Source organism: Fringilla coelebs, assembly GCF_963513975.1.
Source record: "Fringilla coelebs genome assembly, chromosome: Z".
Lineage (NCBI taxonomy): Eukaryota > Metazoa > Chordata > Aves > Passeriformes > Fringillidae > Fringilla > Fringilla coelebs.
The window spans coordinates 45,514,195-45,541,013 of NC_140031.1; the positions used below are offsets into that span (position 1 = coordinate 45,514,195).

At 39.0% G+C, this 26,819-nt stretch overlaps 3 protein-coding genes across 3 annotated transcripts; 1 reads left to right on the forward strand and 2 right to left on the reverse strand.

Annotated features, from left to right (window-relative positions):
- Positions 1-446: 446 nt before the first annotated feature.
- MBLAC2 (metallo-beta-lactamase domain containing 2) lies at positions 447-5,985 on the reverse strand. Its single transcript, XM_084224971.1, has 2 exons — positions 5,171-5,985; positions 447-3,941 (listed from the first exon to the last, which is right to left on the reverse strand). Exons 1-2 carry the CDS (start codon positions 5,613-5,615, stop codon positions 3,553-3,555), a joined length of 834 nt encoding a protein of 277 aa, XP_084081097.1. The 5' UTR covers positions 5,616-5,985; the 3' UTR covers positions 447-3,552.
- A 443-nt stretch (positions 5,986-6,428) lies between these two features.
- On the forward strand, positions 6,429-17,941 carry POLR3G (RNA polymerase III subunit G; the record flags this gene model as incomplete). Its single annotated transcript, XM_084224718.1, is given in 9 exon segments — positions 6,429-7,727; positions 10,247-10,328; positions 10,331-10,376; positions 13,335-13,385; positions 16,393-16,456; positions 17,296-17,342; positions 17,344-17,416; positions 17,857-17,907; positions 17,909-17,941. Coding segments are annotated over 9 exon segments (567 nt in total). The 5' UTR covers positions 6,429-7,607.
- LYSMD3 (LysM domain containing 3) lies at positions 17,314-26,105 on the reverse strand. The gene is made up of 2 exons (XM_084225834.1): positions 25,610-26,105; positions 17,314-23,608 (listed from the first exon to the last, which is right to left on the reverse strand). Exons 1-2 carry the CDS (start codon positions 25,868-25,870, stop codon positions 23,000-23,002), a joined length of 870 nt encoding a protein of 289 aa, XP_084081960.1. The 5' UTR covers positions 25,871-26,105; the 3' UTR covers positions 17,314-22,999.
- Between the last annotated feature and the right edge of the window lie 714 nt (positions 26,106-26,819).

A 26,819-nucleotide genomic window follows, 5' to 3' on the forward strand; every position in this document is an offset into this window, starting at 1 on the left:
TTTCTATACTTCCTAATTCAGTTTTAAAGGACTTCAAGTGGAGTAGTAGTATTTTGGGTAATACATGGTTGAATTTCTAGACCCAAGAGGTACTGCTTACTGATTTAAGTTACATGTGTATTAATTACAAATAGGAACTTGGACATGTGTTGGTTGAATGCTGAGACCTAAATTTTTAACATTAAATATTAATAATTCCTCCTTTTCCTCTACCGTTATCTCCCTACGTTCTCCGTAACAGAGCTGCATTATTTTGTTTTTCTTTGGCTACAGATGTCTGCTCTTGCAAGGCAAAGTGCTTGTACAATGTGTAAACATTTTAAATGCAGTTTCTTTCTCCGAAGCATAAATAATTCTGCTAGCAACTTGTAAATATACTCCATCTAGAATGAAAAGTACTTCTGTTGAGAAATACCTAGAAATTATTACTTTACTGCATAGGATTATAATATTTTATTATGATAATACACAAAAAAAAATTATGTGCAAACTGTTGTTTAACATTGTAACAGCCTTTACAGATTACAGAACAAAACTTCCCATCTGAATTCTATATCAATTCCCCAGTCTACTGAAAACTGCATTAACATATATTTAAATGTTACAAAGAAATCAACACAGTTCTAAATGGTCACATGACACAGAATTTAAATTTACAATGCATTTTTAAAATATTTAATCCAAGTAGTGTTAAAGGACCACTGTCAAACTCTTATGATTAACATTTGGTAAGTCTTAACAAAAATAATCAGAAACAGTTCTTTAAACTTTAAGATCATTTAAATGTTGTTTATCTAGTAGTGAATTTCTTGTAATACAAAAAAATAATTTCATGACCCTCAAAAAACTACTTTCATTTGTATTATAACAGCAGTTTACAAACAAACTCCACTTTGGGTTGTGTGCATGTAAAGTTCATTTCTGAGCATAGGAAATTATCCCATAGATTTTGGTAAAGTAAAAAAGTCTAAGTTTTGGTCACATACTCAGTGGACTTAAGCATAACTTAATAGGGCATTTTGACAGTGATCTGGCCATTTTGACAGTGATCTGGCGATTTAAGGATCTTAGCTGATACAGACTTAAACACAAATTATGGAGGATAGAGGTTATTCTTTCCTTTTGAACTAACGCTGCCTCTGAGTCTTCTCATAAAAGCTCAGGATTTACATACAGTAAAATCTGGCTACAGATACTCTAATAATGGATCAAATAAACAAACTGATAGAAGTATAACACAGAATGCCAATTCAAAGTGATCTTAGTCTTCTAGTGAACATCTGCAAAACTTTAGCAACTTGTCATCCATATCGTTACGCTTTGGATTTCTTGGTGACTGCTTTAACGCACAGGGTTACCCAGGACTCCTAAAGTCTTCACAAAAACATTATTTAAAAAGAATGATTATTACTGGTGTTACATCACTGTCGACTAATTTGCAGGAATTCAAATACTGTCAGGTAACCTGTGACACCATGGCATACTCCAGATAACCGGTGTAAGCTTTAGAGATATATATACCTTCAGCCTGCTTCCCAGGCTGTTTTTGTATTTCTTCCTCTGCCAACTGAGGCAAAGATAAACACATCTTGGTTTTACGACATAAGTCCACCCACTGAACGCTCCTCACGTCATACACTGATGTACATGGATTTCTCAGAAAAAAAGAGACTGTCAACTGACTGATAACAGGCCTTTCAAGTGCTGCATCTTAGCACATGGCCTGCCCCTTCAATTTTGCTTCAGCTTGGAGATAGGCACTTCTAAGAAGAACTAGGCAACAACCAATCAGTACAAATCCTGGTAAAAAATATATTCACAGTCAAGGCAGAGTGCAGTCATCTATGAAAAGGAAAAAACTTTACTTAAGATACTCGCTTTTATAATTTTTAGACAGAGTTGCTTTTTAAATTTTGTAATAGGTTGGTCTTTTTTCCACAAGAATTTGCAACTATTTAGAAGGCCATCGACTTCCCCTCCCTCATGCCTGAGAGCACAAACCTCTGGCTCCCTTACTATTGGCTGTGATGGGGCAAAACCTTCTGCATGAAGTGAAAGCCAAACAAGAAAAGTTAAACTGCACTAAAATTTGAGAGAAACATGTGCAGTCCTTTTAGGAACATATATATATCTATGTACAAAAATAAATTCTGACAGTGTCCATTTAAAAAAGTTAAATATATGCAAACTGTTAGAATAATTACACAAACAAACCATTTTAGCAGCTTTTAAATATCAAACATTCAAATTTCATAAGCAACTTACAATGCAATATTTTTCTCAATATTTTTCTCACCATATTTTTGGAACAAACTCAATGCAACACACTTTACATTTCAGAACAACCATGTACAGCACATACTTCAGATGCCAACAGTAAACAATTTGAGTTACATTCACTTTGTGATAAAAAGTGTACGGGGTGCTTAATGCAGCACCTTCACTACCGCAAGGTCATGTTAAAGCATCAATCCCTCCCCTAACACAGATGATTAACAACCAAGTTACAACACCACCACATAAAAATACCCTTTAACATAAACAAATGCTTTAAGCTTGTCACAGTTCCCTTCTCTCAGCTTTCCAGAACAACAAACTCTTCAAATATTTTTATAAGCTAATCAGAAAAAAATGAACACATCCAGCAAAATCTCAGTTGACTTTGTACAGGGTAATGTAACTCATTAATTCACTAGTTCACAAACTGTCTAATTCCTAACTCACAAGCAAAACAGCTCCCTAGACAATGATCAGTGAGAGTGCTCCTGCTTGCTCTCTCTCACCAGGTGCAGTGGTTCCTTGCACCACACCAGGAAACATGAAAGCCTCAACAGTCTGTCTGCACCAAAAGCTTCAGTGATAAACTGCTGTATCTGTGACTTCCAGCTTGAAAGTTTGGTCTATAGAATTTCCATGTGTTTGTGTATTCTAAATAAAATGCCAGACAAGTACAAAGCTTCAAGTGGTGAGAGGTGCAGCAGATACCATGCCCACAAGTGGCAATGGCTGCAGAATTATCACTTTCTGCTCACTGAGTCCTGCATAGGTGTTGCTCCTGCTCTGACCTAATGGCACTGCTCCTAGCACACACTAGGTCATAGCAAGAGCTCTGTTAGGTCAAAACCTGAGCAGGAGGTGATGAATAATTACAAGTCTTAGTACTGTATCAACAAGATTACAGGCATGAATGTAAACCTCTCATTTTAGTATATATCCATCTGCCAGAGTTGTAACAAAAATAAAACAATATATTTCAATTTAAATAAATAAAGAAAAAAAAAATATTTATTTTAATAAAACAATATATTACAAAACATGTAAAAACATGCTCTGAAAAAGTAGAAAGAAAAACTATAGCTTTGGCTAAAGGTACTAGTTTACAGAGATTTTATAAAAATATGAATAAAGTAGGAAAAACCAGGGAGAATTTTTAAAGCTCATCTGTATCAATTGGCCATCTTTTTGCTAACACATAGCTGCTTCTGCTTGTTATTGATGCTTTCACAACTCATTTGTTTTTACAGCATGTGACAGATCACACAAAATTGACTGTCACTGAGAAGTGATTCTTGAATTAGCAACACGAAGTGCTATGCTTGCAATGGATCTCATAGCACAGGTAGAAATCTTGTGGCAAATTCCAGCTTGGGAAATGTAGTTGGAAGCTAATTGATACAGCCTTTCTGCTCCAAATATGTTAAAGTGCCCAGGTAGTACCTTCTCCACAAGACCTCTGTCTACTAACTCCATAAGGCGGTGGCAACTTGCAATGTAGTCATTGATTCTGCTGTAGGGAAGCCAATCGATCATAGATCCATCATACACCACATCTCCGCTGAACAAAATCTTCCGGTCCTTGTCATGTAAGCAAATACTGCCTCGGGAATGACCTGGCATGTGCAAGACAGTGAGCTGTCGATCTCCGAGGTTGATCACATCCCCTGCAAACAGATTTGTTACAGGAAATTGTACGCATTTGCCATGTTTCTTAAATGACATAAAGAGAACTACCTACTTGCATATGCAGAGTTTGTACATACTACCTATCACAACGGGAGTGGGGCATTTATTTTCTTCGTGATTGCCAAAGAGGTGTCTGAAATGTAAGCTTAGCAGAAAGGTATTTTCCAACGATACTAACAGTTAACCCAGGCTTAGGATTGTATTAATGAAATATATTCACATTCTAATAAATTGCACAATTTGAAAAGTAATGCAGTGCAGAAATTCTGATGCTACTCTGGCAGCCAGTGTACTTGCTCTTCTACAAAAGTATTTTTTTAAATAATCCTCCCTACATTTTGAGGAAGAAAACCATCTTAAACTTCTATTGATTTACTATAGTTAAATGTCACTATAATTATTTAACTATTACTATAGTTAAATGTCATCCAGTCTTCACTGAAGCCTTCATTAAGTTCAGTTCTGCTTTTCCAGCACCTATGTGGGACGGCCTAATAAAGCCAAGAAAGAGTAAGCACCGTGCCTTAGGTGTCACCTGTCTGACACCCGCCCTTCAACGTCTACTGAACAGTATTGTACAGTTTAGGTGTTTTGTTACCAAAAAACCTAGTCACTGTCTTCCATTAGAGACTAAATTATGGTTTTAATCTGCAACAAGCCACTTCTGTAAATGCTACATCAATAACAAGTGATTTTTTATATTTTACGTAAGTCAGATAAAATTCAGTAAATGTATTTATGTAAAATTCATGTAAATTCTGTAAAATAAAAACTGTATCTCAGTAGATATTTCTGGAATTGTTCTGTTATCTGCACTTTCCATGTTCTGACAGCTTATTAACAATAAAGATCACCAGATGCCAGAACATGACCTGCTGACATACCGTTTGAAGCCTAAGGATAAACCTGGGATACTCAATTCGTCACCTAAAACATTGCTGAGTGATTCTCATTCTAGATGGAAAAAACCCGAGCCACCGAAACTTTTAGAACTGGTAGAAACGGTTTAACCCAGTACGAGTCTTTTTGGTCCCATGCGGACTGCGGGTGGCTTTTAGGTCCACAGGAGTGACAAAATTAATCGATTTAATTATTTTATACGAGGAGCTGGGTAAACCAAGAGGCGCTCAGCGGCAAAGAAACTACTCCGCAATACCCAGAGCACAGTGCCCCAGCACCCCTCGGCGCGGCGAAGCCTCCCCCTTACCCTCGCGCAGGAGGCGACTGGGCCGGACGGGCGGGACGCGGAAGTCCCGAGCGCTCCAGCCAGGCCACGGCGGTAGCGCCACCTCCCGGTCCGACAGCCACGTCACGGCCTCGTAATTGTCGCCTTGGAGCAGCGCCGCCGCCTCGGCCTTGTGCACCGCCACCTCCTCGAAGTGCTGCAGCCCGCCCGAGTGGTCGAAGTGGACGTGGGTAGCCACGGCCAGCAGAGGCCGCGGCCCGGCGCCCTCGGCCGGCGTCAGCAGCCCGGCGTCACGCAGGTAGTCGGGCAGGCTGCGCAGCCCCAGCCCCGCGTCAATCACCACATCTCGCTGCGAGCCCCGCACCAGCCAGATGTTGGCCCGGTTGCCCGACTCGTAGAAGCGTTCCTGGATCCAAAAGATACCGCCGCCCAGGGGCTTGTGCGAGAACCACTCCAGCGCCGACATGGCCCGGCCGGCGCTGTGGCGCTGTGGGCCCGCGAACTGCCTCCCCGCACACCCCCGGCGGCGGCACGGGCGGGGCGGGGCGGGCGCGGGCCCGGCCCACTGCGGCAGCCGCAGGCGGAGCGTGACGGGGCCGGGTGACGAGTGGGGACGTCCGGCGAAGTTGTGGGGCGTCGTCCGTGGTGGAGGGGTGCGTGCTTGAACCCTCTTCCCCGCTGAGCCCCGCCGGCGGAGGGAGTACTAAAGGCGAAGCGCCGTGGCCGTGCGGGGAGAGGCGGGACCCTTTAGGGGTGACGGGCCGTCAGCAAGGGGCGGGGAGCGGGAAAGGAGCGGAGAGGAGCTGAGAGGGGTATTCTCACACGGCAGAGGTTAGTGACCCTCAAGGACAAATATCTTGTCCCTCTTACCTTCACGGGCGTTAGTTTAAAAAGAGACCCACGAAACCTCAGTATTTCAAGTTCAGTACTTTTTTCTGTATCTGTTCTTCTCTTTAACTGATTGCACCTGCCTCTCAAAATCAAAGACCACAACCACCAGAACAGGATCAGGAGTCTCACGTGAGGAAAGTGTAGGATACCTAGAGCTCGTCCGAGCGTTCAGTCTGCTTAGGTCTACCGCCCGGCAGCTGTCGGGAATCTAGATTCCACGGGCCTTTCCCTCCTGAAACATGAGGTGCCTTCCCCTGAGTAACTGCCCGAGAAACTGCATGCATAGTTTTGGAGGAATTTGAAAAGCCTTAATCAGAAAATCTTCTCTTTGATAAATTACACATAAACTACCCATAAACAAGAAAATACACCCCGGTGATCCTTTAGACATCCCCCAAGGCAAACAGGACACTAGTTGTGGTAACTCTGTCATAGTTCGTGGCTTAGTTGTCCAACTCTTCAGGATTTTTCCATGTGTCACTGTCATTTTGTGCTGTCAGTAAACATAGACTTTCTGAGGTTTTGAAAAAATCGTAAGTTTGGGTAAAAATGTGAAGTTGAAATGCTGCTAGTTTTAAAGCTTATTACTTCTCATCAGACTAATGCCATTTTAAGTGAATTTATTAAGAATTAATCTTAAAGCAGCTTTTAAAAAACAGACCTTCATATTCACTACATTTAATGCCTTTCCTTGTTAGCTCATCATCTCCTTTAACTTTTATTTTGTTGTGTTGTTCTGCTGTTTGCTTATTTTTGTTTTTTCTTCTTGATAATTGATCATCTTTGGGGCTTTACTCTTATCTTCTCCATTTTGCAAGGCTCACATCTTGCTTTTCATCCTATTTTCAGAGGACCTTCCACTTCCCTTCCCTGAACTTCCCTTCCACTGAACTTCCCTTCAACTTCACTGAACTTCCTTTCCCTTGTTTTTTTTTTTTTGTTGTTTTTGTTTTTTTGTTTTTTTTTTTTTAATATTTATTTAGGTCTCTCTGCTGATTTTTAGACAGTATTCTGCACTGCAGAGTGGCATGGAAATATAGAATATGATTTTGCTTTATCCACATAGAGCTTATTTCTGTTGAAAGTAACAAGTAGGAAAAAAGCTGGCATCAACATGCTTTTTTCTGGCATTAATAAAAAGGCCTTTCCTTCTGTCTGGGGGAAACCAGGTGCACTTGTACAGGTACAGCAGTAAGTCTGGAGCAACCTGGTTGTACCAAGCAGGTTGTTCCAGACCTAGAACACAGGGGACCTTGCAGTTAACAGTGAAGAGCTCATGGGATTTCTGGGCTCAGAACTTGCACCAATCTGAGTGGTCTGTGGGAGTGAGCAGTATCACAGTGCTTCAGCTTCTCTTGGGTCCCATTTATTGACTTCTTCCCCCTATTCTCAGAGTTTGATTTACTTATCAATGCATGAAAATGGCTTGCTATTTAGAAATTATCTCTGGTTTTAAAATGACTGTAATCTTTGTTAGACACTAACTTTCTTGGTAATATGTACATCAAATTGAAACATGTAAGGAAAATATATCTTTAAAAATCTATAATATTATCAGTACATTCAAATGGCTGGGTCAGGTAGAGGAAGAGGACATGCTTCATTTGCCTTCAATGTGGAGGCTATTGGCTTAGGTAAAGGTGCAGCTCTACCTGATGTCATCTGTAGGCCTCCACCACCATTTCCAGTAAGTACAGGCAGTACCTTGGAGCACAGTCTGTGTTTATGTAAACTGTGTTCACACTCATGTTTAGAGAACATATATGAACATGTCTAAGAACTTTGGATTTTATGATAATGTAAGTCACCATTTTTCTTAAATCATCATCAAAGGGGCCTTCCTGCCCCTTTGATAAATGTTGTATCACATATTTAACTGGGTTGCTTGTTTTATATATATTAGAGTTAATTTATGCTGTATATATGTGTGTATATTAAATATGGTAAAATCGAACTCATGTCTTTGACCACCCTGGCTGGGAGCAGAGTCTTATTTCTATTCAGTTAGTTCCTGGAAAACGTTAAGATAATATCAAGTCCATTAGCTTAAGAATGAAGCCTTCCTGGGCCATGAGTGTCGACTTCCCAGGAATGTTTGAGCCTTTCATGAGGACCTGCACCTGGAGCAGATTGCATCTACCATCTCAAGTACTGGCACCACTCCATTACATGTGAGAGAAGGATTTTCAGACAGCCATCCGGACACTTGGACTGGCTTTGTATCTATATGGTCCCAGTTCTACATGTGAAGGGACACAAAAGGACATTCTGTCATTTCTGCTTCAGGCAGAATAAATGAGATATAAGCTGGCTGCAAGAAGCAGTGGAGTGAACCACTGGGGAGATGCTGACACACTGTCAGTTGGATCCAGGCTCACCCAGCGCCAAATTCCGGAATTGATGCTGTCTTGGCTGTGGTGGTTTTTTCAAAATTATATTTTGTTATTGATCTAATAAATCTTTGTTATTTTTTTTTTTATAATTTGGCTGCAGATTTGATAATATATAACACTTGCAAGGAGTGCATTGAAGTCCTCATCATGATTTGTTTTTCTGGACATTACAAGAATAGAAACAATGGATACTTGAATTTGTCTGAAATGAGTTTACATTAATCTTTGAAGCTATAAATAGATTTGCTGATTTTAGAAAATGACTATTTATGCAAATGTGAAAGATTGTGTATGATTGTCCTGTACTGCAGAAGCCAGCATTTGAAAATAACTGAAAGATATTTTGTGTAATTAAGGAAGTGTAATTGAGACTTGGCATTTAGGATGTATTTGAAAATCAAAGGGGAATAAAGACCATTTTCTGACTGTGTTTTGATGTGCAGGGAAGCTTTTGACTTACTGAACTATATATTATTCATCCTCTTAATCCAGCAGTACAATTAAGAGGTGTGATTTCATATTTCTAAGTCATCTGTAACTGTTTTTTATGTCAATGTTGTAGTCTGCTTGGTAGCACAGTTCTGTGCCATCTGAATTCTGTATACGCTGCATCTTTTGAGCTACAGTCAGCCTCACAGAATTACTAGCCCAAATATATTTAACATATACCATGGAGAAGGTAAAAAAGCTTTCTTCCTTATCTGAACAAAATTTCAGAATCAAGTTAAACTTCTCAGGGCAAATCTGGTGCCATTCAGTAAAATCAAGAGTTAACCTAGAAGTAGAATCAATAAAAAATTCAAGTGTTGATTTAATGACTGGACAATGACCAAAAGTATGTTATAACTCTGACTGACTTACAGTGAATATTTGAAGCAGTGAATTATTGCTGTTGCATATTTCTATTAGACACTTTCTGAGTTCACACAAAGTTTCTGTAAATAGCAATTGGAAAGTCAGTTAAGGAGCTTCAGCAACATTAACTGATTTAAGGTGTTGGCCAACTAGCAAATACAGATGGAAGCAGTAAGCTTCTTTCATGGTCCAGATCTGGGATTTGTGATATATCATTTCATGCTTTGCAACCTACCACTCAGTTATTAATTTAGCACCATTTATTACATGAGAGAAACAATATCCATTCTGTAATTCTGTCTGTAGTACTCTGGATATTTTTAAAACTGTTTTTGCATATTTATCTTTCTCGCTTTCAAGATTCAAGTTAAAAAAACCAAATCCCCCCAAAAAACCCCACAAAAAACCTCCCTCAAACCCAAAAAATCCAACCCTTAACAATTCATTTAAATTCAGAAACTGAATTGTGTGAGGGCCTGGTTTTAGACAACACAACCTGTTTACATGATAATAGTCATGGGAAGAGTGTCCATGTTATTCAGACAGCATACTTAATGTAGCTGTAACACTATCATAGAAGTGGTTAAGAAGAACACTAAAGAACACTACTCTGACTGAAGAGAGAAGGAGTGGTTTCTGAGGAAGTTTGGTTAGTGAGAATAACTGCTTCTGGCAATTAAGAGTTTGGGATTACTATGAATGACTGTGTAATACTTTTAATAATTTTTTTCCTTGATTTTGTCGTACATTTTTGCTATGATAAAGTGAAGTTATAAAATATATAAATTTAGGTGTAAACATAGTTACTATGCATATCAAAATGCAGTGAAGTGTACTTAAGAAGTAGTATAGTGCATAGTTGCACTCTTTTTTTAAATGTTTCTTGTAGCTTTTAATAATGTATCTGTATATTTGGTGGATATCAGGACCTTGTAAATAATAAATATCATTTGTACAGAGTATGGACAATAAACCAGTGCCTCTGAAAATAAGAGAAGATGAAGATTACATTTTGGCCTTAAAACAAGATCTTAGAGAAACTACGAAAAAATGCCATACTTCTTGACAGTAGAAGATGAACATCAAAGGTTTGTTTGTGTCCGTATTATTTTTATTTATATGTTTACTTATAATTCTATGAAGGCCGAGGTAGTGAAAAATGCATTGGGGATGAGTTTCATTCTTAAAATGAGGAAGTAAAATGGCACCTTAAGCTAATAGGGAATTTTTCTGCTTCTACACATATTGAAATGCAGTAACTCGAAAGCAACTGCTGTGTGGAAAAGAGAGGTATCAAACATCTATTCCATTTGGTATACAGTAATAAACATTAGACCATTTACATTCAGCCTTTTCAATTATATGCTAGTCAGTACAAGCCAGTTTGGTATTTCTATATGTTACAATACCCTAAACTTTTTCATTAGAACAAAGAACTATGTAGTAAATACTAGTGTTGAATTCAGCTTTCATTGAAACTGTGTAAAGACACTAAAAATAATCAATGTTATATTTACTAGATGGAAATTGGTTGTGAGTGGCAAGAATCAGTCAATGTATTTTTTTACTGATGGCATCAGCAATTATTTCCTCACTAAAGAGCCTTGATCTGAAATCAAAACTACTTGTTTCTTTTCCTCTCTTTGCTGATAGTTTCCTACATCTATGAATGCCCCTTGAGACACTGTTATTTTAATTGTAGACTTTTTCATGCACAATTTTGAGAAGGTTTTCTGTTTGCCTTCATAATAACTAAGCTTAAGATTTAGCTTCATTTATGATGTCTTCTATTTGCTTGGTGAGTATGCACCTGAAGGATGCCATACAGAGAGACCTTGACAGACTGGAGAAGTGGTTGCATGAGAATTTCATGTGCTTTAATAGAGTGCAAAGTGCTGCACCTGGGTTGGGCCATTCCCAGCACATTGAGGGAGGGATTGTTCCCCTCTTCACTGCTTTGGTGGTTGCCCACCTGCTTCTGCCTCCAGCTCTGGGGTCCCAGCACAGGAAGGACATGGACCTGTTGGAACAAGTCCAGAAGAGGCCACTCAGTTGATCAGAGGGAGGAGAATTTTTCCTATGAGGAGAGGCTGAGAGAATCGGGATTATTCCGCTTGGAAAAGAGAAGGCTTCAGGCTGACCTAATTGCAGCCTTTCTGTATCTGAAGAGAATTTCCAGAAAAGATGGGACAAGAGCAGATAGTGACAGGACAAGGGGGAATGGGTTCAAATTGAAAGAGAGTAGATTTAGATTAGACATTAGGAAGAAATTCATTACTCTGGGGGTGTTGAGGCATTGACATAGATTGCTGAGGGAAGTTGTGGATGCCCCATTTCTGGAGGTGTTCAGTGGGGCTGGATGGGGCTTTGAGTAGCGTGATCTAGTGGGAGGTGTCCCTGCCCATGGAAGTGGGGTTAGAGCAAGATGATGTTTAAGGTCCCTTCCAACTCAAACTCTTCTGTGATTCTGTGAGTCTGTGATCATGTGCTAGAAGTCTTTGACGCTAAAGGTCAAAGGCTATCTTTGTTACTATTTTTTGTAAAATATCTGCAAATACTATCCCTACTTGGGTTTACAGTGCAATCAGACTCAGTAATTTTGCACTAAGTGGATTTTTCATGTGGTAATTTGGCAAGAAAAAATGTGACTGATTTAAAAATACTAAAGTTTTGGTATTGCTTTTGGCATTAGAGATTGTATGTAAAAGGTTATTCTGTATAAATGGATGTACTTGCACTGTATGACTACTGTATCATTTACAATGAATTCCTCAATTTAGTTCTTGTGCCTAGAAGGAGGTTAAATGGATTAAAGTGTTTAGCTGCTATTTTGTATAGGATGCAAAGCTTTTCCATTGCAGAAGTACTGGAAGTCTTGGAAGCTGATGATCAGACACAACTTTTTGAGACTTGGCAGTACTGGGTACTATTAATGATTAATGCAGTGATGTTAAATGTTGCTCACTGGTTTTGTAATAAAGGCTTGATTGTGAAACTATTGAAGAGGGTTAGTGTTATATTTGATGTTTCAATTTAGTCTCTGAATAAATCTGCATTTAAGAATTCCATGCTTTTCAAGGATAAAAGAATAAATTATAGTATTTTTGGAGTATTGTGTGTTTTTTGTTTGGTTTTTTACTGTTTGACAACAAGAAACTGTTCAACATGGGGTTAGAAAAATACGCTGTATGTTTAGTTACAGGTAAATATCAAGGACAGTGTCTGGATTGCCTTGACTGTGAACTGAATAACACCTTATAGCAATTGAGAGATAGTCAGGAGTATACCAGGACAATGCAAAGGAGCAGGAAACGTGGACACCAGGAAATAGCTGAGCTTATCAAAGGCTAATTTTCTATGAACCTGTGAAGTGTTCTGATCTTTTAAGTATTTAATTCACTGTTTTTCAAACAATTAAAAAGGTAAGAAATTATTACCAAGTCATATATTCATTCCAATTCTGTATTTTGAGAGTTATTGTACTTAGCATGATTTCAGGTCAAGGTGAATATTGTTTTGTCAAAAAAAAAAAAAAAAAGGAAATTATCTGCTTTTATTTATTTACTGTGTTGTAACAACTGATTGGCAGCACAAATGTAAACTTTAGCTCTCACTCTTGCTGTCCTTTTTGTTTACTCACTTCATAAGAGTTTTGAACCAGGAGCAAACATTGATGTTACTAAAAATAACCCAACCTTATCTCTGTTGTGGGAAGCTATGTTTTATAATATTAGCCTTCCCCAACCATATTTTATAGTTCACTACTGCAAACTTAATTACATAAAAAGTAAGTTGAAGAGCCTGTGGGCCACTGGAATGGCTGAACTTTGTCTCCTTGGGATAGTAGCCAGTTGTCATTATGTGGGTAAAATGGCAATCCTGACTCCTGTTCCTCAATTTAAATTACAGCTAGAATTCCCTAAAACTGTTGCACTAAAACATTTTGGCATGCATGTAAATAGGATCGAGCACCCTTCCTTTCCCTGGTGGCAGGGGAATGATTGCTGCTGTAAATCATCATTTTTCTGTATTAAAGCTGTTTACAGATTGGAGAAGATTCCCAAGAGAGATGAAACCAAAGGCGGCAAACAAAAACGGTATGTTATGTATTTTAAGGCACAAATATTTCATAGTAGTTCGGAGACAGAAGCTGTAACGAAGATAGAGGAAAAAATGCTAGAAATGTTAATGAGTCTAAATCGTTGAAGATTTGGCAGTTTTTTTTCCTAAATATTTTATTAGTCTGCCTTTTGTGATTTTTGCTTTGCTTCTGTAGGATGTTTTAACTTACTGGAACAGACTTACCTTCCTTTTTTCTGCCTTTTGTGTTGATGCGCCATATTAAAATTTAGAAAAAATCAAAAAGTCTTTTTTGTTTTGAAAACTTGCACTCATCCTTCTATTCAATAGCAACTGGCTGTTCAGGTTTCCTTTATATTTTAGTTTCTCAATTATCTTGTTAATAATTTGGTTGATTTTTGAATTTTTTAAGTCTTTTATATGTAATTTAATGTAGGTTATTTTCTATTTTCCCTGATTTTACTTTATTTTCAGCTTTTGTCTGCAGAATCATGAATCAGATCCTTGAAAAGCAGTTGGAACTGGTAGATGTAGTTCTTAGAAAACAGATTCTTATTAGACAGATTCTTATTAGACAGCATCATTTGTTTTTCAGTGTTTTCTAGTATGCGTGACTTATTTTAAGTTCTCTGTAGAAATTTGTGGCCTCCTGTGAGAAGAAACACTTGGCCTTCTGTGTTTAGCTGTCTGTTTATATATAATTGTTTGCTTTCTTTCAAGTCTTTCATGTGTCATTTTTCAGTTCACAGATAAAACAGAAAAGGAATGGGAATGTGGGTAGTCACAGTGACTGGCTTAGCTGTAATCTTTGTTCCTTTTTAGAGCATCATTGAGAAGGATGGTACAGAAGGTAGACGGTAAGATTCAACTGAAAATGAAATATTTATTTGCAAAATTTCCAAAGGTGGGACCAGAATATAGCTGTGTTTTATTCCAAAAGAAGAAACCATAGGCATAAACCTATGCACAATAGTTTTTGCCCTGAGATCATAAAAAGAAAATGACTGTTCACTGGGGGAAGTTTTCTTTCTTTAGTTCCAATTTCTCTACTGGCACTTAAAAAGTACATTCCTTTACATGTTATAATGGCAAAGATCAGCTGACCGTCAGAATTTGATTGGATTAAGAACCTGGTTCCCCTCAAAGCAAAAAAAATGTGGGGCTAGGGTTTTTTTGTGAACTCCTGATGATACATTTAGGTTTTTTTGTTTTGTTTTGTGGGTTTTTTTTTGTTTTGGTTTTGGTTTTTGTTCTTTTTAGTTTTGTTTTGGGGTTTTTTTGGGTTTTTTTGTTGGTTTGTTTTGGTTTTTGTTTCTGTTTTTTGTTTTTATTTTTGTTGTTTTGGTTTTTTTTGTGGAATCCTTATGATAGAGTTATATATGAGTCAGGAAGTTCGTACATAGTTGTTCATTGACCCATTAGAGCTCCTGGTACTTGTCTTTGTTGACACATAGTTTAGGTGACACTTTAACCATGGTGGAACAAAGGTTAACAAATCAACAGAATTTGTACGGAAATTCAAACCAGGTTCCTACCATTGTCCCTTTTTAGCTTGCAGGGGTGGTTTTGGGATCAATACAGTTCCATGCACAGAGGCAGCTTTACTTTTACATGTCTCCCCTCCCTTTTTCTGGTTTCCCTGGATATTTTAACTGAAGACCTCACCACCTGCTGTGTCTGTGACAAAACTTAGTGTAGAATTCAACATCTCTCCCACACTGACCCTGGGCTGTTAAATGCAAAATCCTAGATACCAGCAGTGCCTGCTGAAAAGAAAAAATACATAAATAAGATAAATAAAAATGTCAGCTGGGTTCAGTTGACATTGTAGGCCAGCCATATGCATAGGTATATAGCACTCAAATGTATGCATTTTAGCCCAAGTACTGGAAGACCAGGTATTTGGAAATAAGGTTAGACTGGATTCCATTACATCTCTGAAGTATATAACGTGGGGAGCTATTTTGCTTGAAGTTCTAACAATGGGTCAGTGCCTCTAATTTTATAAGGGTCAAAGATGCCCAGCTTTTAGAGACAAATCCCACGTCTGTTTGTTCTATATGCATTGTCTGTAAAAGCCTGCAGGAGGTTGTGCAGGGATGACAATTCTGAATTGCACTTTCTGCTTGTTTTTGTAAAAAGCCTGCTTCATTCTGGATGTGTTTGCTTTGATGTTGTTCCTGTTTTTGAAGACAGCTTGACTCCCCTGAACTCTGTGCAGTGCTTTAGTCATATAATCCTTTCCTAGGCAAAACGCTGGAATAAACTCAATGTTATTTACGACAAATGCTTTTGATAAAATATAGGTATTTTCTCAGAAGTTCCCAGTGTTCTCTGTCCTTGAGTATTTGGGGAACTTTGGTTTAGGGTGCTGCCATTCAAGTTACTCTTACATGGGTATATAGTTAGCTATTTTTGATCTTTGCTCCACCATACAGTTAATCAGGGAGTAACTTGATAAAAGATTATATTCATGAATCAGGGCACTGTGCAGAAATACACAACATAGATTCATTAGATGAGGAGAGCCAACTGTAGTTCAAAAGCCACGTAGCTATAGTAATCATGCCTTCTGTTAGAGCTAATGAACTCTGCCTTTTTTTTACATCTACTTGTCTGAAGCATCCACCATTAATGTTTTGTATAAATCAGTAAAAATTATTTTTTATCTTTTCAAGATGATTAAACATAACAAGTGAGGTTCTGTACTATTTTTTTAGCATTTTTAAAATATATTGGTGACTAGGATTTTGTGACACTAAATGTTACATTTTAGCCCAGCCTTTGGTCAACTACTTGTTCAAAATGAATTTCAGACTGGCCTAGGCATCTCTTACATAAATCAGACATTTGCATCTCTGTGAATGATGTAGCTCAAAGTCTCAGGTAATTTTAATACAGACAGTATGGGATTTCTGTGATATACTCAGGATGCATTTACTCTTAAGAACAAGTAAAACAACAGAATTTGTCTTTTTCACATTAAGAAAAATAACAGTGATGTATTTTTATTTCACCAGGTGCAAAAAGAAAAAAGGCAAAAAACTCTAAACCTAAAAGTAATCTGGATGTCATTAAAAAAACTGAAGTAAGATGTGCATACTGTTTCTAAATTTTACAATACAAATTGAAGGAAAATGAAACCTAATATGTTTATTAGTACAAATGGAATAACAAACACATATTTTTCTGGTCTTGTCTCGCTACTCTGATAGACAACTGCTCTGCAGCATGGTGGCACAAGGCTTAGGGTAAGGATAGAGTCTGGTCGTGGAGAAAAACCTTTCTTTGATTTTCTTTGTTCCTGAACACAAAAACCAATGGCTCTTCACTGGGTACCAACACAGCCTAATGTGAACAGTAGAGCTACTATTGGAGCTTATAGGAGGAGGAACTGGTGCCAGTGTTTTTAAATCTGTTGCTATTTCACCAATCTGCTGATGTTGGAACTTAAACAATTTACTAAGTTGAGAAGGAAGAAACATACAGAAACTAAGGACAGGACCTCTGTTTTGTTGGCAGTTACCATGTGTCGGTGGGAACCTTTAAGGTGAAACAGCTTTGTATTTTTTCGCCAGGTGATCCACCAGTTGTTTAAAGCAGTTTTATTATTACACACAGTGTGTGGTTTTGCTTTATCAAGTATGACATGGTCTTCTGTCAATTGTTCTAACAGTGGATGATAAAGCAAAATCGTTATCTAAATTTATTACACAGGACATGGTTTCTTATGCTGATGCTTGACCAAGTAAATCCTTATTAAGTTCTTGTGCTTCACATTATATTCTTTTAAATATTGACACACAACATTAGCACAGCACTGTTACGCTGTCTTGCTGTTAACTGCATATTAACTCTTTAGTAGTATGGAGGATATGCTGATGCTGTAACATGGGATTACCTTGATAAGAGATTGCCTTGTGGCAGGCACTAGAAAAGGATGAGGAAAAAGAAAAATCTGAAGATGAGAAAGACAAAAGACAAAGAAGGTGAAGATGATGAAGAAGCAGAAGAACCAGAGGAATATGATGAAGAAGAGCATGAAGAGGTACAATGTTAGTTTTCCTATTAATACAGAGTCAGATCCCAGTCATTCATAGTGTGTTGGCTGGCAAAGAAATGTCCCTAGCTTCCAATAAGGCAGAGTTGTTTTGGGAGAAATTATTACATTCATTGTCTTTGTTGCACTACATTGTATTATAAGTTGAAGTGACTGTTGTAGAATTACTACTCACAAAGAGCTCTTATAAAAAGATCTCGTACAGAAGAATTGTTAACACAATCAATACGATTACTCCTTTTTATCACAAAAACAGTGATGGCTGTTGTTTCATATATATTGGGACTTCATTACAGTATTTTCCTTTGTCTTTCCCAATAATCTATTACTGTTTTAAAGTGTGGGTGCTCAAATGCAGTTTAAATCATGTTTCTTCCATAAATTGTCTTCTCTACACATATAGTGATTTTTTTTTCCCATTGGTTTAGGAAACTGACTACGTTTCTTCCTATTTTGAAGATGGAGATGCCTTTGGTGTTGTCAAGTGATGACAATATGGTTGAAGCAACGTAGTGGCTGTTTTGAAGTGTTAAACTGCTTAAGCCTTTCACGACATGAAGCAGAATTCTGGAGATAGGCTGAGTGTAATGCTTTAGCTCTGTTGGTTTTAAGCAGACTCTCCAGAAACACACTGTACTATTTGTAAAAGAGGCTAGGGAATCCTTTGTTTTGTTCTTTTGCTAAGTGCTTTGCAGACATGCCTTTTTAAGGTCCTCTGGAATGCCTACAAATAGAGTAAGCTTTATACCATTGTATTTCCTCTGCACAGAAAAAAAATGTATGCATTTTACTTGAAATTGTGTCTAAGCATTTGCACTAGTCAATTCTATGCCTCAACAGTAAAATGTTGAAACAAATAATGAAATTCTTGATGACCACTGTAAAAAAAGACACATAGCCTTTATGGACATAAGCTGATTGTGGGTAGCTGAGTCCTTTGAAGAACTTTATGTAACTTCTGAGTTCAGGTAACTGAAAATAACTGAAAACTATGCATTTCAATATAAACTGACTTGGAAGGACCAATGCATGTTGTCTTAATTAGAAAAATAAACAGAATGCCAAGAAAAAGCCAAAGCTGAATGTTTGGAAACATCATTTTTATTTGAGAACCAACAGCTGTAGTGTTGAAAACTTATTACTGAGATAGATGCTTGAAGATGCCGTGACAGCACATTCTCTGTAACTTACTGTCTTTTGACAGTAAAAAATATTATTTTTTATTGTTACTACATTACTGTTGATCAGGGGTTTTGTGCTTTTTATGTTGCTTGGTTTTGAAGTGTTGTTTTCTTTTAAAAAAGTGTTTCATCTTACTGATGACTGGGAAAGAATTCTGTGTTACTCTGTGAACTTCTGATACACAAAACAGAAGAGAAGATGTCAATGAGGCAAGTGTGCTGAAAATTAAATTTGCTTGCCATGACTATAACTGCTTCTGCTAGCTTTCTCCCCATGCAAGGTGAATGGTGAGACACCTTACCCCTGCAGAAGAAATGCAAATAGATGGAACCATAAAATTAGAGCTAGAAAAGAGTTACTGCATCAGTAACTTGTTGAGAAGTTGTGGCTTGCCTGAACAAGTACAGTTTCTTATTCTGTAGCAGACAGTAATTCTTGAGGATCAATTACTTTCTCCATTCATCATTCTTCTAAGGGGCAACTGCCTTCCTACTGCACTGTTGAGAAATACTACTCTGGTAAAAATCAGGTCTTTTTGAGTCCTTTAAGAAGTAAACTGTATTCACCTCTATCCTCCAGAGGGAATTGCAAAGTCTTAGGCTGGACCCTCCAGGATTAGTTTAGATACGGTAAATAAGGCCATTGATTAGGAACAAGTTCTGCAAGGACACAGATCAGTGCCAAGGCACTTCTGAAAAGCAGTTAGATTGTGCTCTTCCAGAGGTGTAATACTCGTATCTGTTTAGAAGCTGATTTTCTGATTGCTTAGAATTTATTGCAAGAACATAATGCCAATAAAACTTAGGACTGTTCTTTAGTTTTCAGCAAACTTCAAATTTGGACATGCATATATTCAAACCCTAATTTATAGCACAGAAGAATACTGCTTTCAGTGTCATCTCACCGTCTAAGAACTTCATTGATCCCTCCCTTAGTTGTTCATACCTATTTCTAAGAACTAAAATGTTCTCCAAAATTTGTGCAGAAACGTTCAAAGTTTACAAGGCATTAATAGAATAAACCATAAAGGCTGCAGTTATGGTATGCTAGATATAAATGCTGCCAACAAAGTACGTGCTGGCTAAGGATTTTTATAGTAGATCATACATAAAAATTGGCCTAAACAAATACAAGTAGCAGCCTACAGTAATAAAACATGCAAAGTACATAGAATTAAAAATATATTAGATGCACCATTTTCACTGCAGTCTAAAATAAAATCTTTATTTTACATATATTACTTATATTTTTCTAAAAGCAGAGAAACAGAAGTATTTAAAATAAGACTTGCATCCTCACTCAGAAGTATTTCACAAAATTGTATTTTCAGCCCTTATACAAGTTACAAAGACTATTTGTGAGAACTTATTCTGAAGTATATCAGACAGAAAACATTTAGATTTTATATGATCCAGCAGTGCAATATGCACTTAAGTTTAAAAGGGAACGTGTTGCAATTATTCCAAAAGGTGATTTACAACTCAATTATTCCACGTTTTCAGGGTTTTGGCTCTTTTTTGTTTGCTTTTGGGGTTTGTTTATTTGTCTTTGGTTTTGTTTGTCTAAAAAGTCAGTATCTAGAAGACTACTTTCACAGATTTTATCTTGAATCAGATTTAACTTCCTCACAGAGCAGTTATCCTGTTTATTCCAGTCTGTGATTATGAATTACTGGCTGTGTTATACTTTGGAAAGAAGTTGTAAAGATCCCCACATTCTGCAGCAAGGCAAGCCATCTGATGGTTGTAGATTACCAGGATCAGGAGTCCTACAGTCTTGAAAAGAGTTGTACTGTATCTAAAAATGTACTGTATGAAATATGCTACATAATACATATGTAAAAACATGCCAGGCTCTTGGTTAGACTAGAATATGGCCCCATAAAATAGCTATTACTTTGTTTTTCTGAAGACTGCTTGTTCTGAGGTAAATGAAGGCACATCTCCCTTAACTAAGTGCCAGTAAGCCACAGGTCTTTGACATTGTAAAAGCCCAAAGTCTGGGACGCACTAGAGGACTCTTCAGCTGTACCACCACAGACCTCTGTATCCATACATCAACAGGTCAGAGATCTTCCTGACCTAGTCACAGTTAACTTCATTTCTGTATACCAAGAGCAACTGAGTAGCCATCAGTCCAGGTATGTGCTATATATTAGGCTTATGTTGCATCATCACAATAGCTAATTTAATGTTCTTTGATGAATGCGTAAGAAATGGAAGGATCAAATATTAGAACTGGCAAGTTTCAGCAACAGGATGGGAGAAGCAGCAAAACAATAAAATTATGCAGCAAAAAAAAATATGCATTATATACCAAGTTTCATCCTATATAGAAAACATTTCTTTTTATGTCCCAAAGCTTTCTTGTCTGAGTCACCCTTTAAAATTTTAACCATGAGAGCTGTATTGCTTTAGCCACCACTAATTATTTTGTGAAGCATTTTTGCATATAGCATTAGAACTGCTGCCTCAGTGTTTATGTTTGTCTTACTAGCATCTTCTCTTAAAGAAATGAATTGCTATTTGAAAAGATCTTTGAAAACAAGCGTTATGCAAACCATCAAGTTCATGCTGTTTGTAATCCCTTTTCTAGTGTGAAGACTATGAGTAGGCTCATTATCTCCACAGATGCTCATTTAATCAAAAGGTTCAACAGTCACAGATAGTTCAGGTACCTAACTTTACACCATTTTCCTTCAAGCTTTGGCCTGCCTCAATTTCAATATAATACAAGTTAGGCAATTCTTGTTCATACATTTGGCATGCCAGTGAAGAAGACTGGCAGCCCACTTCTTGGGGAAGCAGGTGCTCCGAGAATAAATGGGGCCTAAGTCTTCACTCTCAGAATCTCACAAAGGATTTTGGAATACCTCAATAGTTAAAACACATTCACTTTATGTTTTTGTACTGTATATACTTAGTCAAGACACTCATTGAAAAGGTTACAATAGTAGTTTAAAGGACGCTGACCGTTTTTCCACTTCTCTCTTTTTAAGTCCTAATCAAGTTTGTTATCTTGGGTTTTGGTAATAAATACTATTTTGAACAGGGCAATGGAATTCTTGCTCCACAAGGCAAATATAACCAAAATAATTATAGGCACCATCTCAGTTTTTATTTAAAGTATTTTGAGTACACAAGTACCTCCATTCTATATGAAGAGTCCAGAGGTGTGTGGGGGGGGTATTTATGTTTTTTATGGGTTTTTTTGTTTGTTTTTTATCTTGAAGCATTTTTAGATGGGGAAGAGGAAAAAACCAAGGTTGAGCATGAAACTCCAAGAGAAACATTTAAGAGGGGACTGGTCAATAAGACACTAATATGTAAAGTAGAAGTCTGTAGATGCAAGTTGTCTATTCTGCTCAAATTTGCTAGTAGGCATTAAATATCATTTGAGGTCTTCTAGAACATTTCAGGAAAAAGTTGAGAGCTTGAGGTTCACGGTGACAAGACCACTATTAGCATGCTGGGTACCCACATAACTGCTATCTGAAGAATCAGTTGGTCCTGAACTGAGATTAACTAAAAGGGGAAAAAGATAAATCTATTAGCAGAAAATAAGGACTACTGGAGCAGTTACAGCAAGGTGCCAAGATTCTGCACTTCTTTCATTCCACACACAGGTGACCAGATGAGAATGCAGTCCAGTCAGTTTTCAGCAGGATACCAAGGAAGAATGTAAAGTTGCAAGAGGACTCCTAAGTGGACTGTGTTGAGGCACAGAATCACAGAGAAAAGAAATTACCCTTAGTGCCTATACTGAAAAGTACTAAAGAATGGGTTGACCATAGGCACAAGATTTCAAGATTCCAGTATAAGTGTCTGCTACTGCCTCTGTAAAAAAGATCTTCATACTGGCTATTAATTATGGAATGACTGAGTTTTAAAATAAATCTTATTCTATAAGAAAAGATTAAAAAGATTAAATTATGAGAACACCACTTTAACTTAGAACTGTAAACCTGATATTAAAATGTCAAGTGTACTATGAATTCTGTAAATCCTTTCAGATGTTTAAAAGTTAGCTATCCCCATAGGCCCACTTCTGGGCTGTAAAACACACAGACTCCTTGTGTGTTAGTTTGAACTATATTTTTTCACCTCATTAATTAAGAAACACACCTATCAAAACAGAAAAAAGTGCAAAGCTTCAGAGATGACGTCATCCCTTAATATACACCCCAATTTTGCAAATTGCCAGTCTCAGGCAGATTCAGAGATTATGTGATCCCCAGAAATATCCTTGTAGTGGAACACTGCCCATAAAGGCAAGTCACACATCGTACACTTCTCTGCGTTCCAAGTGCATTTTGCATTCTGTGGATCCCCCTTTACCTAAGGTTTTGTTACATATCTACAAATAACAGTTGTCTAGGGTCTTCCACTATTAATGCTGAAGGTCTCCTTGATTATCAACTTTCATAATACTTGTTGGATTTATTCCATTTTCTGTTTCTTTCTGATGTGATACTGCTGTGACAAACAAATGGGAAGATTCCATTGGAAAATGGTGACTGACATCTGCTTTCACTAGAACTTCATAATACAGGAGATAAAAAACTGGAGTTACTATGCCAATAATCAACATAATCACTACTGCTGTCCACCATCCTATACCCCAGTCTGCTCCATAGTAAGGATCCTTGCATTTTTTAGTTTTACCATCAGTTTCAAAACAGATCTGTTGGGCTGCTAAAGCAGAAACAACTTCATTCAGATTCTCTCTCTTTGTATCATTACATTTAACTATTTCTTCTATATCTCGATCGACTTCTTTTAAGAAGTTGCCAGCAGTCTCATTAGCAGATAATTTATCACAAAGAGATGTTTCCTGTACTTCTGGGGAACACAGAGCCGGCCGAAGAGCTGATCTTCCTTTCGGAGATATATGGGTTTCAGTCAATACACTGAACTTTTTCACTGGAATTCTGATAGATCTCAGGGCAAAAAAATCTTGATCGTTGATAAGATTGTTAACTCTCTTGATATCTGCAACCTAAAAATGAAAACAACAGCTAAAACATCGTATTCCATTGAACCAAAACTCTCTTAATAGTACTACTACCTTTAAGAAATACAAGTCTTTTGTAAGGAAACAAAGACAAGGCCTTTGTTTTCGCCCTACCCAAGTCAGCTCTCCTTTTCCATATTCTTGTTCAAAATATCATTTTGCTCAGATTAAGTTCAGATTTGAAGCTGAAGTCTACAGAAAGGCCTTTGGTTTTTATCACCATTAATTTTTTTTTTTTTTTAATTGATACCCATTCATACAGTATGAAGTCAGAAGAGGTCAAAGACCAAATCTGAACAACTTTACAGCAAGAAGGAAATTAATTATGATGCAAAACCCCTCAGATAACTTCAGATAACACTGAAAGTCATTTCATATAGATACATATGTATAAACTTATATGTATGTTCAGCTATCAGTTGGCAACTATCTCTGTAAAATTAATGAGAATTCACCTGACTTTAAGTTTTCAAATTATGTAAATTACTGTTAATTTCTAATTCAGTGAAAAACTTCTGAGTTAGGAGTTATTATAAAGTATGAGTTTGCAATTCATCTAGCCACAAGCGTGTTTTTTCCCTGATTCTGGGGACTAAGGCAGAAAACAAGTGTAACTTTTAAACTACTGTCATCTACCTTACCCAAGTCAGCTATCTCCTCTTCCTATTCTTGTTCAAAATTAATCTCATTTTGCCTGCAGTAAATTCAGATTTTAAGTCTAATGTGGAATATTCTGCAGGGATTTAAGTGCACTGGGATTATTACTGGCTTCACTCTCAGATGGTAACTCCCTCACTGTAGAAGGCACAGTCACAAACTTCTCCATAATGAAGTACTTCCAAATCAGTGCTTTTCTGCAACACCTGCAAAGCACACAGGAATTATGCTCATTTGAAGATGCACTGTATCCAAGTTCACACAAACCTTTTTAATGTGAGGAAGTCCTTCAGTTACTATAGCAGTGTATTTGTTAAGTGTATGATGCTACATAAATTGGGTAAGAATAAAAGACAAATGCAGCAATTTATGATTTCACCACAATGCAACTTATACTTTCTGCCTCAAGTGCCGGGATCACTCTTCCACATTCTCTTGAATTTTCAAGAAAGAGCACAATTTAGTTATCCTTCCTTTCTTAGTGAGGCCTGACCTGATAAAGCTGCTCAAAATACCCAGTTGCAGAAGGTTCTGAAGCCAAGGTTAATGAGGCTAAGGTCTATCACGATTAGGAAATAGTTATATCAAGACTTTAATACCTCAAGTCACAACAGGAGGCCCACAATTCTGTTTCTGCCTGAAGAATTAGATGACAGCATATTCTGTATATACAGATTTTCAACTTGACCTCATGGCACCTGTGCACTTAGCAGTCAGTCCCATCAACACACACAGCTAATTTCTTGTTAAAACTGGTAATATCAACCAAGACCAATGCAATTGCCTCAATAGTACTGACAGCCGAAATTACTGGGTAGGCAGGACATTTACCAGACTAATGTAAGAACTGAGCTAGAAGTAGTGAGCACAAGGAAGGGTGCACAGGGGTGGAAAATTCCCAAAAGTACAGCATGCTCATGCTTAAAATATTAGGGCAATTTAGCAGAATTCAAAAGAAAAACATGGGGGAATTTTTTTCTCTACTTCATGGAATTAGGGCTCCACACAAACCCTAAAGATAGTTAGTTCATCAACAACCTTGCCACCCAGCCCAACAGCGAGGATGGCACTAGATGTGCCGACCTGTGACTGCAGAACAGCTTTGAATGCAACATGTACTCTAAGAGTGCCACAATCAAAACTATGCACTTGTTTCTCACACTTATGTTTTAAGGGGAAAAGCCCACGGAACCGGAACCCTGCGCTGTAACACGAACACTCTTGACGTAATTTTCCACTTCTGAGGCACACGGCGTTTGCTACGCGCTGCCTCCGCGGGCAGCCGGCCCGGGACCGGCCTCGCGGGGCCCGCGCCGCCCGGGCACTTACGGAGCAGCAGAACTGCAGCGCGATCGCGTTCAGCGTGTCCCCTTCCCGGATGTCCTTCGTCAGCAGGACTATGTCATCCAGTCTGTCCCTCGACGCGCTCCGCCGGACCTTCTCTCTGCCCCGCGGCCGCAGTTCCGACAGCTCACCCTCCTCCTCGGGCCCCTCGCTCTCCGCGCTCACGAAGGGGTATAAGTGACCGCCGGCGAGCGGCTGCGCCACGGCGGAGGGCTGTGGGCCGCTGCCGGCGCCTCTGCCGGCCATGCTCTGCGGGTGGCCCTGTGGAACGGACCGCAGGCGTGGCGCCCTCCGCGGGGAGCCCCACGCCGGCCCCTCCTCCTCGCCCCCGCCCAGCTCCCTCCAGGCTCAGCAGCCGCCGGCCACGCCGCCGTGGGGAGGTGAGAGTCGAGTCGTGCCGTGCCCAGCCCAACCGGCCTGCTCCGCCCCAGACCGCGGCTTTACTTGCCCCCACTCCACATGGGACCCACCGCGATGGCGGCCGCGCTGCCACGTCCGCAGCGCGGCCACGCCCAGGCGCCGGTCGCACGCAGCCCCGGGGGCGGGGGTGGCGGGAGGCGGCCCCGGGGCTTGGCCGTGCCGAGCCCGCGGGGCCGGCCCGGCGCGGGAGTGCGTTCTGGCACCGCCTGGCGCTGGCGCTGTCTCGCCCTGCTCTGCCAGTGCCCCGAACTGCTCCGCTCCGCACCGCCCGCGCCGCTCCGCCGCGGCCCAGAGAGCGCTGTGCCTAAGCCGCTCGGCGTTGGAGGCCGAAGCGCGGGGCCGGCGCTGCCGGGCAAGGAAGCGCTTCACCCTCGTCTTCACCTGGAGCCCGCCGCGTGCTTTTGCTGATCCACTTTTTGGAGAAACGCAGTCTGCTCAGATGTACGAAGTTGCCATTGAAGGGGTTCTTCTGAGACCGTTTTGCCCTGGCGTTCGCACTTCCCTTCCACGTTCTGTATCTCTTAGTCCCGCCTGGCTCTTACAGCCTTGCTGCACCCTCAGAAGCTGCCAGCCAGTTTCTTTATATCCGTTCACACCTGTACTCTCAGCATTAGTACTGCGGAGGTACAGAAATCTAGCCCTCCCTGATAGATCTTTCTCACGAGAGAGGTACCACAAATTAAGCCTTGTCGATATTTCAACTTTCCTTTCCTAGCAGAATAATTTTTGCTCTAAAGGTCTGTCAGCAGCTTTTGGGGTACTGAGGCAATAGGTG

What these genes read in the sequence shown, in the direction of transcription:
- LYSMD3 (XM_084225834.1), bottom strand. Translation starts at nt 25,870, where the DNA reads ATGGCCGGCAGAGGCGCCGGCAGCGGCCCACAGCCCTCCGCCGTGGCG. An exon ending in CGCTGCAGTTCTGCTGCTCC is followed by an intron (nt 23,609 to 25,609) that starts GTAAGTGCCCGG and finishes TTTCATTTTTAG; the next exon opens with GTTGCAGATATCAAGAGAGT.
- MBLAC2 (XM_084224971.1), bottom strand. Translation starts at nt 5,615, where the DNA reads ATGTCGGCGCTGGAGTGGTTCTCGCACAAGCCCCTGGGCGGCGGTATC. An exon ending in CAGTCGCCTCCTGCGCGAGG is followed by an intron (nt 3,942 to 5,170) that starts GTAAGGGGGAGG and finishes ATCTGTTTGCAG; the next exon opens with GGGATGTGATCAACCTCGGA.